The sequence below is a fragment of the Strongylocentrotus purpuratus genome, unplaced genomic scaffold (assembly GCF_000002235.5).
Source record: "Strongylocentrotus purpuratus isolate Spur 01 unplaced genomic scaffold, Spur_5.0 spur5_scaffold_17, whole genome shotgun sequence".
Classification (NCBI taxonomy): Eukaryota; Metazoa; Echinodermata; class Echinoidea; order Camarodonta; family Strongylocentrotidae; genus Strongylocentrotus; species Strongylocentrotus purpuratus.
The window spans coordinates 11,226,988-11,241,859 of NW_022145602.1; the positions used below are offsets into that span (position 1 = coordinate 11,226,988).

General features: G+C 38.7%; 1 protein-coding gene across 50 annotated transcripts in view; it reads right to left on the reverse strand.

Annotated features, from left to right (window-relative positions):
• LOC579853 overlaps nucleotides 1–13,935 on the reverse strand; it is a 194,299-nt gene extending 180,364 nt beyond the window's left edge. For all 50 annotated transcript variants that reach the window (XM_030988688.1, XM_030988699.1, XM_030988701.1 and 47 more), the window contains exons 1-4: nucleotides 13,704–13,935; nucleotides 3,804–3,988; nucleotides 2,368–2,523; nucleotides 1,717–1,864 (exon numbers count right to left, since the gene is read on the reverse strand). In XM_030988688.1, coding sequence (XP_030844548.1) covers nucleotides 1,717–1,864; nucleotides 2,368–2,523; nucleotides 3,804–3,988; nucleotides 13,704–13,788 — 574 coding nt within the window. In that variant the 5' untranslated portion in view covers nucleotides 13,789–13,935. The remainder of the gene's footprint in view (nucleotides 1–1,716; nucleotides 1,865–2,367; nucleotides 2,524–3,803; nucleotides 3,989–13,703) is intronic.
• Nucleotides 13,936–14,872: the final 937 nt, after the last annotated feature.

The following is a 14,872-nucleotide window of genomic DNA, read 5'->3' on the forward strand; positions in this document are numbered from 1 at the left end:
CGGCGAGCCACTGCGAGCCAACACTGGAGCACCTCTTGGGGGTGGTCCACGAGAGAGAGCGCGGTCTAGCGCGTGCTAGACCCCGCTATCTCTGCCGGTGTGAACCCGAGCTACGAAAGCACGCCGGATTTTATCGTTCTACACGCGGGGAATTTTATACTCATTCTATTTTGGTGCGATCTGAATCTGAATCGGTACAATAGGCCATTTTCGTAATGTAACCAAATTTAATGCATAAGTGTTTGTGAGGTGCCTCAATACAAATTATTTCATTCACCTGATAGTATTTCAATAGTCAGAATGCAACTGCATGTATTAAGTGTTGCTATATAGGTAGGTCAAGCCATAATGCTTGTCCAACCTGACAACAACTAATGTATGCATTTTGGATTCTGTCTATTGAAATACTATTATTCTTATCAGGTGAACGAAATAATTTGTATTGAGGCACTTCACAAAGACGTATGCATTAAATTTGGTTACATTACGAAAATGGCCTATTCAACACTCCTAGTTCGTAATAGCGCGCGAAATCTTTGACCGCTCTGACCTCATGACGTCACGCGTCATGACAACAGGACCTCTTAAAAAAGGGGGTGCTACGATAGACCGCGCTATCTCGCTGCGGTGTGGATCCGGCGAATGCCAGTGGGCGGACCGTGGGTCGCGCTACAATAGCGCGATCCACGGTCCGCCCACGGTCCCCCCTTGCGGTGTGAACACGCCCTTAGAGACTTCTGACAAAGTAAGTTTTAGGCGCTATATAAGCACTGTAATTATTTAATTATTAAGTGCTTTGACCACTATACCAAATTTTCTACAATTATTGTGACGTCATAATATGCAAATTCGTATTTTGAGTTCGACACCATTATGATGACTTCACGATATACTTAATGGCCAAATGACACATGAAATCATTTCTCCAACTCATATTCTATTCAATTATGAAAAATAAATTGCGGTCCCCAAGCATACCATTTTGGCTTCTATATGCTATGTATTACAAGAGCTTGGGTGAACGGACATTTATCTTGAATGGATGCTTATTCCGTTATGAATAGTCATAAAGATATAAACTTGGTATCAAAATGTTCGGAAAAGTATCGAAAATATTGTGCAGAAAGAAGAATGGCAATTTGCGTTAGTGCATTTTTTTTTAATGCTCAAAATGGCCTGTAACATATGTAAAAAGAATTTGAGACGATCGCGAACGTATGCGTACGCGCGCCTTTATTGACCTGTAATTGACCTTAATCATGATAACAATAAATGAGAAATGACTTTTCGTTATGAAGATATGATCTTGAGTTGATTTTTACAAAATGGCGCTTTGATGACGTCAAAATGATTTGGGTCAATGAACAGTCACAGAGTTCTAAGTTAGACTAGGATCTATCATCGTTATAAGTTTCATAACAATGGCTTCATCCATTCTTGAGATATCTTGCGAACAAATTCGAGGAAGAATGAATAATAATAAAGAAAAATCTTCACGAAATCAAAAGGTGATACGTATAACTACTTAAATATCACCTAATAAAGACAAATCTTGACGATATATGTAGTTGATAAATATAACTACGTACGTATCACCTAATGATAACCGTAGCACTTTGCCTCTATTATTGGTGAAAAAATGTCCAGAGTAATTGTCGCAGGAGAAATTGAATATGGAGCAAAACATGTTGGAACATCACTAGTTTTAAAACTGACCTATGACAGGGCCTTCACCGTAGATTTCCATACGAAGACTGATGTAGCCGAACCACTTGACAGGCATCAAGCGGACATAGCGGCAAATCTGGGGTACAGGAAGAATGTTGGTCACGATGGTGTTGCGGTCAACATTACCGGTGAAGATCTTCAATGAAAAAGGAAAATGAATCCACTTTTGAATGAATTATGACTCAAATGATTCTGCGGTCAATTTTAAACTAAAGAGAAACGAAATGACAAGCATGCTGAATAATACATATTTTTGCATGTCCAGTGCCTGTCCATTCGTTTCTATTTGAAGTTTTATTCTGATGACATCAATTTCTAGTTTTCGAGACTTAGTAATAAAATAGGAAGACACATGATATGGATTGAAGATTTTTTGCTTGAAGAGCATTACTTGCTCTGACAATCCTACCTAATAGGTTTTTCCTCTTATACTTTGTGTAACTAAGCAAAATAGTATATACTTCACCTAAACTGTATATGTGTTCCTGAGGTAACGATTGCCTTTTTCTTTAAAAGAAAGTATCGTAACATAACAATATTTTAATTGTTATCAAAAAGATATTAAATTCCTTCAAATTCCTACAAGAATGGAGTCAATGTAATATTTAAAAAATGAATAATCAGAGAACAAACCAATACCTTGTCATATGCAGGGTTTGTGGAGATGTCCTGTACGGTGTGAAAGGTCGTGCCATCAGTACTACAAGCAAGCTTGTAGCTTTTTACCCACTGGCTGGAATCTTGTCGCCCTTGAGTCGCAACTGAAGTGATACGGTAAAGGTCTAAAAGATCCACCTTTTAGAAAGAAAAAGAATCGGAGGAAGCATTCTTGATGTTCATCCTCTTGGATCATCTATTTCTTTCTATCTCCATGACAAAACTTTGAACCAATGTGCATGTTCTCAAATGTGTTAAATCTATATGATTAAAATAATACAAATACTAATAACGGTTCCTTTCTTTGCACATATCAATGACATTACCATGGTTTTACGCAGCTCTGCCCCTCCAAGGACAATGTTTAAGTTAGAAGTTCTCCACATTGATGCTTCAATTGCCGATCTCATTTCTGAGCAATATCGAACAATTAGATTAAAGCCCTTAAAAATGAAAGCAATTGTTGACTTGGATGTGAATAATAATTGACAATCTTATAGTAGCTTTACCTACATAGTTAAGAGAAAATCTACGAACCCATATGTCACCTCGAAAAGTGGCTAATAAAAACAATTTTAACAGTGTAAGTGAATAGTGCCATAGAAATGACTAGTGACTCTTTCATTGTTGACCTGGTGTCGGCGGTAGAATATGAACCCATATGCCATTTAACTGACTGTTGACTCTTTCGTTACTGACATGGTGGTAGCAGTGGAATATAAATTCATGCCATGCATATAAATGACGGGTGACTCACATTATACAGGGCGTATCATAATAAAGGATATTGAAGTTTAATGACGATTTATATGAAAACTACTGATCTCATAATCAAGCATTTTATGTCTGTTGTAAAGGACAGAATGTCCTCTTTTTAATGACACCCCGATCATACTACTACTGTCATAGTTGACTGAATAACAAAGCATTGCTGTCCACCATGTGAAAGGTGCACTGTGCCAAGTTTGATAACATTTCCTTCTTAGACACATAATCCACTCATTGTTCAGCATTTCAATATGTCTGGGCTGACACAAGCACTAATCTTTAGAATTTATCTGTGAATGCTAACTTGTCACGGTGCACCTTTCACATGGTGGACAGCAATGCTTTGTTATTCAGTCAACTGTGACAGTAGAAGTATGATTGGGGTGTTATTAAAAAGAGGACATTCTGTCCTTTACAACAGACATAAGTGCTTGATTATGAAATCAGTAGTTTTCATATAAATCGTCATTAAACTTCAATATCCTTTATTATGATACGCCCTGTATACTTTGTGGCAGTGTATGGAAATTTGACTGTTGACCCTTTCATTACTGATACGGTGGCAGCAGTGGGGTATGAACCCATGCCATAGAAATAAGGGTTGCCTAATGTTTCGTGTCCAAATTGTCCTTAAGAAATTATTTGTTTACCTGGATCCACTGGTTGGCATCATTTGTTCGTGCAATCCAGGGTGCCTTCAGGTTCCCTTCTCGGACCAGGTTAAGACGACCTCTCTTTGCAGCATAGTCAGCACTAAACTCACTAGAAGCTGTCAGACTTGAATCTGGGATGATATAACTCTCAAGTCCCAGAGGGCCAGGTCCATTCAAGATGGCTGTAAGTTAATGCGTGACAATGTATAGCAAAATCTAGGAAGTGGTGGACATACAATATACAAGTATGTAGTTACAATCTGGGCATGAGCAGAAAAAAGGATTATTTGTAAGAATTGTAAGGCCCTCTCCAAGACAAGTATTGATATTTGTTCATGAATAAACAAGCAAAGCATTCTATGTTCTACAGGTTGATGTGTTCCTGTGAAATGAGGGGAGTCAAAAGCTATTCGAGGAGACCTATCCATGTTTAAAACATCCTTAGATATATATATATATATATATATATATATATATATATGGAGGCATTTTGATCCAGTCAACTTATAGTGGAAAGTGCGGCCATTCCTTGAATGGCGTTCTAAACAAACCATATTAGAATAACCTTTTTAGTCTGGGGACATATGGCTTCATGCCTTAGAAGAGATAGAGTTCAAGCAATTACTGAAGTAAGGTTTTTGGTTGATCGAAGTGGTATTTTTATCAGAGCATGTTTCATAAAACCATGAGTCCCCTTAAATGTTTACATCTAGATGAATAATAGATTAATGAACTAGATTGACCACAACTTTACTGGGCTATACACAGTAGTCTTTACTAGTTAAACTACATTGTAGAATACGGCTATGATTGGCTGTAGATCAAAGTTCTTTCGGAAATGAGCGTCTAGATTCAGACAAAAAACCCTCTAACTACTATCCCCTGGACAACCTACCTACTAGCCAGGACAATGCACCCTTGGACATGTATCCAAACATATATTCTGACTTGGTCTATCATCCCCTGTACAAGCTACCCACAAGGATGATGCACCATTTGACATGCATCCCCACATACTACTCTGACTTGTTCTACAACCTAGCCACTAAGACAATGCACCCGTGGAGATGTATCCACACAGACTACTCTGTCATCCCCTAAATCAATATTCCCTGGAACGATTGCCTCTAGACATCTATATCTTTAGGATTTCCATCTCCTAGGGCAGTGTACCCCTACCACATTCCCATCAGATATCTAGGATTATAGACCCTTGGTGAACCTGACCTTAACAGGTGTCTGGTGCACACTGTCCTAACATTTTAACTCTGGACAAAAACAAATTCGAAATTTACCCAGGGGGACTGTGGTACATGCAAAGAGATCTTCAAAAATGTCAATCTCAACCCTCTCTTAAAAACAGAATGAGGAGCCTTGCCTTAAAGGTAAATTTCAGTATTGGAAACGCCCCAATTTAAAAAAATTAACCGGAAGCTCTTTATTACCAATCATGTGAAAGAATATGTTTTGACTAATACATGATGATAACATTTTTGCCGGGAAACCGCCTACTAATTGATATATTTTTTTAATTAGTTTATCTATTGGACTGTGAGAGATAAACGCACGTGTCGCGCACGTGTGTGTAGTCCCACATACATCTTTCTGTGTACAGTGCTTGTAACTTTACGAAGACTGGGCCAAATTTCTTATCATTTTGATGATTCCAGTACCTTGCAATACACACCAATACTTATATGCTAGATAATCATCATTTTCTGATCGATTCCACAACGTTTCTTTCACAATGCAAACGCATGACCATAACTGGTCTTTATCTTTAAGTCAATTGCCTTTTACAAATCGGATTCTTTGGTATAACAACCCTCCACACCAAATGCGATAATAATATGATAACAGAAGTCTTAACTTCAATCCTTAAAGGCCCACTGCACTACTTGTAGCTACTTGCGCCCTCTATATAACAAACCATGCCTAATCGGTGACCATTGGTCCCCCATGATCCTCTTTTTCTTATGTTAACTGAGAGCTGAGTTGATGAGATAACCACCTGTCGAGTGACCTTGCAGGGCAGTCTAATCCCTCCTGTAAACTATGGCAGATACGCTTTAAACAAGAACTATGTCTTACTCTATCTCTGAACCTAACCTAAAACTCAACTAGACTTGAATTCGTCACTCGACGAATAAGGTGATACGTATTCACGCATTTTCACGATTTCATCTTTCGTTATGAAATACTCCTCCTATTAGATGTAGTATAATTAGCCTCATTAGTGTAATAATCGGATTAGCATATAATTATGTGCAGTATGTAATATTATTGCTAAATAAATCTTAAATCCAGGATGCCTTAAGCATGGATGGTATATGACTCTCACATGGCTTTCCATTGCGAGGAATTCATTTCTGACACCATTTTTTAAAAGTAATGCAATTGTCTTAAAGATGAAGTTGAGTTCTGGTCATGCGATTGCATTGTGAAAGAAACGGTGTGGAATCGACCAGAAAAGGTTGATCATCTAGCATATAAGAATTTGTGTGTATTGCAAGGTTCTGGAATCATCAAAATGATAAGAAATTTGGCCAAGTCTTGGTAAAGTTACAAACACTTGCACAGAAAGATGTATATGGGACTACACGAACACGTGGCCTAAAAAGCCGCCCCCCCCCGATTTTTACCATGTTACATGCATATTTAGAATATGAAGGCATTTGAAGAGCCATGCTTTTCAGGGAACATGTCTTAAGTGATGTTCTTCCACACTTGCATAATAAGAATGAGTAATGCTCACAAATTATTTTTCACCTCTTCCCAGAACTCAACCTTCTCTTTAAATAGCATATTGAGCATGTAGATTTAGTATAATAAGCCTAATTAACATAACCCAACCATTAAGAGTGTTGCAGTACTTTTATTTGTATACACTTGTGTAGAAAAGCCAAAATCGCCAGGATATTTAATTTAGCCTTCTTTACTAAATTAACTCCAGGGCCCCCTCCCCTGGAAAAACCCCAGATAAAAACACGTTACCTTTATCGGGAGAAGGGCCCCCTCCCATGGTGCTAAAGAGTGAGGGGGGGGGGGGAGGTGCGATTTTCAAATTTTCAAGGGCAAACAAAGAAATTAGTGCTCACTACCAACTGCCGAACATGTAGAAACCCTTGACAAAGCCAGGCAAGATCTCCAGGATACATACTATGAGGAGCAGTCAAATTACATGGCTAAAAATGTACTGAGATATAGATTGGTGCAGTCCAATAGCAAACTAGGAAAGTAAGGGATATTGTGAAAGAGATCACTGAAAAATGGGCCTCGACCCATCAAGTGGATAAGCGTAGACGTTAAAACACCCCAAGAGAGACTAAACCAGTGGAAAGATCACTTTTCGAATCTTCTTGATCAACCTCCTCCAGATAACAACAACTCAGTAAGGAAGATGGTCCAAGATACATTCCCAATCAACAACCAAAAAAAACTACCATTAATCAGAACTAAAAGTGGCAGTTACCTCCCTCTCCATTAATAAATGCCAAGGTGTGGATGAAATCCCAGCAGAGGTAAGGAAGTCTGATGCCCTTGACCAACAGCTTTTGGCAGTATGTAACAGAACGCTTATCCATGGATAGGAACCAGACTTGTTGTCTAGGAGCATAATCATCCCTGTACCCCAAAAAGGAGATATCAGTACCCCCTCGAAACTACCGTGATATAGCACTGACCCCAGTAGCTGCAAAACTATTCATCAAAATGCTTTTGAAAAGAATCCGTCCTCACCTGGAACCCCTTCTCGGCAAGAACCAGAATGGATTCCGTCCAGGAAGATATACAGCAGCGCAAATTCTAACTTTGCGAAGTCTGGTGGAAGGTGTTAAAGGAAAGCATCTGACAGCAGTGCTTACGTTCGTGGATTTCAAGAAGGCCTTCGATTCAATCAATAGGAAGAAGATGTTAGAGATCTTAAGAGCCTACGGAATACCACACACAATAGTTACAGCAGTAGGGGTGATGTACAAAGATACCACAGCTCAAGTTCATTCACCAGATGGAGAGACTGACTCCTTTACCATCTTATCAGGAGTGCTCCAAGGAGATACCTTAGCACCATACCTATTTCTCATAGCATGGGATTATGCTCTAAGAATGGCTACTGAAGGGTTCGAGGAACTAGGCTTCACCCCAGAAGAAAGGAAAAGTAGCAGATATCCTTCTGTAAAGATCACCGACTTTGCATATGATATTGCAATAATTTCAGACAATCTGGAAAAGGCACAGAAGCTCCCAGAACAAGCAGCAAGCCAAGTCGGTCCACCAAAAAATAGTACTAAGACAGAATTCATGATGTACAAGCTTCGTGAAGCCGAGATTGGTACTGCTGACAAGACAAAGTTGAAGCAGGTCCAACACTTCTAGTACCTTGGCTCATGGGTTGATCAGTCAAAACAAGATCTGAATATCCGAAAGGTGAAAGCCTGGACGGCTTTGAACAAGCTGACAGCCATTTCCAGGCTTTCTACATGACGAATGATAATGAAGTCCATATATTGAACATATGCGAATAAGCTCATTATGCTCATTATGCTATTGAAGACAATTTCATTACTTAAAAAATGAAACCTGGTGTCATAAATGAATTCCTCGCCATGCAAAATCCCTGTAAAATCATATTGTTCATGTTTTAAGGCTTTGTGGATTAAGATTAGCAACATTGATACATATTGCACATAGGCTAATTATATGATTATGCTAAATTAGGCTATAACGAAAATTCTTCAAGGTTGACATGCTGGCAACCAAGCTGAATTTACTTCGATACCCATCTAGAACACGAATCAACAACAAATCCTTGTACTTTACAACTTTTCCAGGTCTGAACAAACTACCGGACTAATATATGTAGAACATGACGGGTAGAGCATTTCATGAAATGAGATCAAATTGTGAAAATGCATTCCTCATTATGTCAATAAGGGTCGAAGCTGTAACTAGTTTAATTTTAAATGGTCAATGGTCCATGTTGTCTCAATCTATCTCCCATAATTCCATAATGATCAAGGCTACACAGTTGAAACTTGATTATGAATAGACCATAATGGGAGGAGCATTTTATAACGTAATATAAACTCGTGAAAATACATTCTTCATTATGTAAAACATGAGCATACGTATCACCTAATTCGTCAAAGTGACGAATAATGGTATCTATAGAACATCGTTCTGTAATTGAGTTTTCCTGATTAAACCATTACCAGTAATGAATGCAATTTAAAATGATTCACATCAGAACATGACACGAACATGAATACACGGGACTAACCAATCACACTTTCGTTATATAACATTGTTTCCCCATTAAAGCTCTTTGGTATACTTGGGGAACACGATTTTTATTCCTTCATATTTGGATAGAGTATGAGTCGGAGATATGATTTCATGTCTCATTTGGCCGTTAAGTACAACGTGACGTCATCATAATAGCCTTGGAACTCAAAATACGAATATGCATATTATGACGTCAGCATATTTATGGGATATCGATTGTATCTCCGTAAATTTTGATGGTTTTCTTTCAAATTTGAATATGTTGTAGCGGAGATGATTTTCTACAAGATCATTGTTCACCACTTTTCATTTTGATGACGTCATCATAATGAACATTCAATTAAATGCGACAGGTCAGATTTTTCTTAATTTGCGTGTTATCCTAGGAAAGGTGAATTTCGTTCACATCATGAATTTACATGAAATTGTTCTTTGAGCAGTATCTCGCTTTTGTTTTGCTTTATTTTCTCCTAAACGTTGGTATACTTTCGCTGGGACTATGGACTATCAGAAGCCAGCCATTTTTGTCACTCAGATGTAGGGATCATGTCTTAATTTTCAAATGAATAGACCATAATGGGAGGAGCATTTTATAACGTAATGTAAAACCGTGAAAATGCATTCTCCGTAATATGTAAAACATTATCATACGTATCACCTAATTCGTCAAAGTGACGAATTCAAGTCTAGTTTGATAACAGAGTTATACCATCAGAAACTCACAAACTATTTTTTGCAACATTGTATCACCCATTTCAATCCTCAGCTCTGCCCGGTGGGACACGGTGCCCTCCCTCTGCTCTTTTCACTGACAATGCAGGGGTCTAGCCCAGTCAGCACATGATTATCATGAGCTCTAGCATCCGAGGCCACTAGGCCCCTGGCCACACGGGCAGCCAATGAGACTAAAGGGTGATAACTAAGTAAGTTGGGATGTATATACAAATAAAATATTCATCATGGATTTAGTAAAATAATCTTATACAACTTAAGGAAATACTGGGTTATAGCTGGAATAGGTAAGTCTTAAGACGATCTTTAAAGGTGGATTATGTTGCAATACAGCGACATGATGGGGGAAACTTATTCCATAATTTGGGTGCTGCATGCGAAAAAGCAGTGTCTCCCCATGAATGATTGGTATGGGGAAATTGCAGCAAATGATCACTTCCAGATCGATTTGGATTGTAGGGATGTAGTGAGTCTTTAATATATTGTGGCGACATTCCATGGAGGGCCCGATAAACAAGTTAGATAATTTTGTAGTGGACCCTTTTCTGGACAGGTAGCCAGGGAAGAGAGCGTAGTCATCATCATCATCGATATAGGAGTGAGGTAGTCCTATAGATCTCCCAGTCGTCTTACAAGATATAACAGTTTGACACAGATCGACAGTTTGCGACTTGAAACGTAGTGCAGAATGCGTGGATGTCAGGTTACATGAAGCATTTTTAGCAAGCCAGTGTTTATCTAGACCAGTCTTAAAAATACCTTGGTTACATGCATGCAGTGACTCGAGATTCTGGCAGTTTATTCCATAGCTCGATAGCACGTTTACTGAAGAAACAGCCTCTGACGTTACGCTTGCGATGACTATTAAACAGTTTAAACGGATGTCCCCGAGTGAATTGGTACTCTGGTCTCTTGAACGAATGTTCTGGATTAAGTCTGTCAATACCATGAAGTATTTTATAAACCTGTATCATATCAGCCCTCTCACGCCGGTAGCGAAGTGAGAATAGATTGAGTTTTGTTAAGCCTTTCAGGATAGGATTATAAACTCATACCAGGAATAATTATTGTTGCTCTCCGTTGCAGCTTCAATCTTACAGTCAGCTTTTATGAAACAGGGATTCCATGGTACCGTACAATATTCAAGATGTGGATGTACCAGAGTTGTGTACAGAGGTATGAAGATGTCCTGGTTGGTATTGACAAAAGGTCTTAATAAAGGCCTAATAGAGGACATTCTTGGTGTGAAAGTAAGGAGTCTTACACTGGAATTTTGGAGGGATTGCAGTCTGTATTGCTGCTGTTTGGTGAGTCCAAACAAAATATAATAACAACAGTCTAAGCGAGATGAGATAAATGCATGCATTAATTGTTCACATGCTTGTTGAGTCAAAGATTGTCGTATAAACACAGGGTTCCGCAGTTGATATCTCACAGACTTTGATATGCTAAATGCACGTTCAATAAATGACATATTATTGTCAAATATCACATTAAGGTTACGACCATTTGAGGCTAGCTTTTTAACTTTGCCACCTATACATGCAACCCTAAATGAATATGATTAGTATACGCAATAGGCCCTACATGCATTGTATCTGTTCCTGACAATACGTACTCACACGACCAGGGTGTGTTTCACGAAGACAAAGATCAAATTTAAGTTGGAATTAACTACGGCAGGCCGTTCATGCCACTGTTAACTCTCACCGTTTACTGGCATTGGTCTCTCAAGGGACGTACAATTCATGGTCACAAATCTACAGAAATTACATTTTTTGATAATTCATTATTGAAGGAAATAATATTATCTAAAGATCATAATGGTGAGAGCAAACAGTGGCATGAACGGCCTGCCATAGTTAAGTCCAACTTAAAGATAAACTCCAGTTCTGGTAAAAAAAGAAAATAAAATTAATTCTCACAGAATCAAACGAAACTTACACTGAATGTTGAAGATTACAAATAAATGACATGTGCCAAACAACTTTGGAAGAAAATATATACTGGCTGAGTAATGAGCATAGAAAGACAAGGAAATCAAGGTAGTACTAGCCCCGACACCATGTGTGTTGTCCCATATATAGCTTTCTGTGTACAGTGCTTGTTACTTTACCAAGACTCGGTCAAATTTATTATGATTTTGATGACTCCAGAACCTTGCAGTGCACACAAATACTTACATGCTACATGATCAACTGTTTCTGATCCTTTCCACACCTTTTCTTTCACAATGCAATCGCATTACTAGTACTAAAGCTTATCTTTAAAGTCGATCTTAGAGGCTGTTCACACCGGCAGAGATAGCGGGGTCTAGCGCGCTAGACCGCGCTATCTCTGCGGTGTGGAAGGTACAACGTCGTTTCGGTCCGCCCAACAGCGAGCCAAGGCGAGCGAAAACGGCGTGCCACTGGAGCACCTCTTGGCGGTGGTCCACGAGAAATAGCGCGGTATAGCGCGCGCTAAACCACGCTATCCCTGCCGGTGTGAACCCGAGCTACGATAACCCTCACCATTTACTGGCATTGGTCTCTCAAGGGACGTACAATTCATGGTCACAAATCTACAGAAATTACATTTTTTGATAATTCATTATTGAAAGAAATAATATTATCTAAAGATCATAATGGTGAGAGCAAACCGTGGCATGAACGGCCTGCCATAGTTAGGTCCAACTTAAAGTCGATCTTAGTCTTTGTGAAACACTCCCCTGGAGGAACTGGGCTACCCTTCGATCAATACACATTAGATATTGTAATAAAGTGTCAAATTATATAGGGTCTGTGCTTGCCGAATTAATCTACTTTCGTTTTTCCAAATTGGCTAACACAAATTGGCTAAATATACCAGGGAGTACTTAATTTATAACATTTGTTACGTTATTCCGAAGGTTCATTGTTCAGAAGGCTTTTAATTTCGAAAAAAAATATGGTTCACTATTCTGAATGTTGGTATTCCGCACGAAATTAAAAACAAACCCAGCGGTCTATGACATTTTTGGAAATATGACCATTCGGAATAATAAAGCCTATTTCATTTTCTTCTTTACGATGCTTATTTCATCTTCGAAATTAAGACCCTTCCAGTTTTTTAACTTTTGGAGTAACGAACCTTTAGAATTATAGACGCCCAGAATAAACGAATCTTCGGAATAATCCACAAAACTGTTCAAAACTTAAAAACCAAACGCGACGACTACTGGATAGGAGTTCATGAAAGTTGTGTAAACGTTTTCTTATGCATCGGCGGTACATTCTGCGATACACACTCAGGTGGAGTCCTTACTTTCAAGAGGGCATAGAAAAGGTAATCACAAAGCACTACCATCACTTTGGCAGTAATTATTCTGAAATGCACTGAAAAGTGGGACGTCTCCATATGTTGTAAGAGATCTGTGGATATTTTGGGTAATTTGTACAAGTCCTAACTATTCGGGGTTCTATCCGGGGTGCGTTATAATTTACCTTCGGACACAAAACGACACGCAACATTTTACTCAATAGTTGATTACGTATAAGTTTGGTTTCTCTTCGAATTCTGTGATTTTGTAAGAGCTATGGTACTTTTGCTTTAAGCGCTCCTAAATAATCGACAATATTAGTAGTCGTAAAAGCAGCGTTTCAAAAATATCAAACTTCATTCTAAATTTTATAGTTTATAGTGCAAACCCCCAAATACCTTCTCGTTATTTCTATGATTATCATAAGTGATTTTTAATGATTGATTTAATGCAATAGACCATTGAGTTTTAAACTGGACAAAAATTGACTAGCTTTCGTAGATGGCCCCAAATTAGTTATTGTCATGCTGAAATGAAACGTATCTAAAATTTTGGCAGTAGATGGATGAATGAAAATTGAATGAAAGAAATGTATACCTTACCATCATTAGAGAAGACGCTTGCCACACTGAGGCAGAGAAGAAGCGAGAGTATAATAGTGTAGCCTTCCATCATAGCACGATTCATCCAGGACCCTCGGGTAGGATGTATCGATGAAAAGTGTTGTTAATTCTTGAAGGAGGTGCGATTTTATAGAGACATGATAACAAAAAGAGGCTCTCCTTCAGAGATTTGAAAGGATTCGAAATATTTACCCCCACCCCCTTTCTCGTTAACCAGTCGACCGTGGTGGCTGTTACAAAACTGGATCAAAGAATAAGTACCTGGACCCTGTTATTATAAAACTTGTTATCAGAAAGAAACAACAACGTTTTCAAAAGCTTCTCTAATAATTCTTTCACAAAATCTCCCGTCGGCTGTGAAAACATCATTCATTTCTTTCGGGAATTTAAACAAATAGAACGGTCTAGCGATTAGCCAATAGCCAAAATAGTTTCTTTTTTATTCTGTTTTAATCAAGGACAGTATCTCTTAATCAACTTTAAAAATTGTTTTTCAAAATTCATGGCTCAGGAGGATCTGTTCTTTTTAGAGGACCTATAATATATTTTTAGTAGTGCCTCCAGGGAGAAGGAACTTACGAGAAAAACAAAAATTAGTGATATTTTTGTACACGACAAATAGGAGATTTATTCACCATCTTACGTCACAAATGTCGTGGGGTCCAGTGCCAAAGCCCCGGCGGGGGTTTAAGGGCGGAACCCCCGAAAGCTCAGGGGTTTTATGCATTTAATTACGGTCAGATGAGCATATCTTGATACCTTATTTGTGACACCTGCAGGTTGCTAATTGGCTTGGGGTACAGGGGCGGAGCCCCAAGAGCTCAGGGGTTTTAAGACAATAATTTAGGGTCCGATGAACATCCAGGGGTCCGCCTTAATGCCCTTGTGGTGTCCAGAGGCATGGCCTTGGGGGTTTTAGGCATTTAATTACAGTCAGATGAGCATATTTGTATACCTTATTTCTGACACTGGCAGGTCGCTGTTCTTTCTTTCTTTCTTTCTATTTCTCTTTTTCAAAAAAGTGAGGGGTTTCGAGCCCTCCGAGCACCACCGTTCCGCAGGTCATGACATGTAGGCTTCTAAATAAGCATATTTTTTTGCCCGATTGTAAATTCGAGAATAAGTCATTTTCAAACAAACACATACAA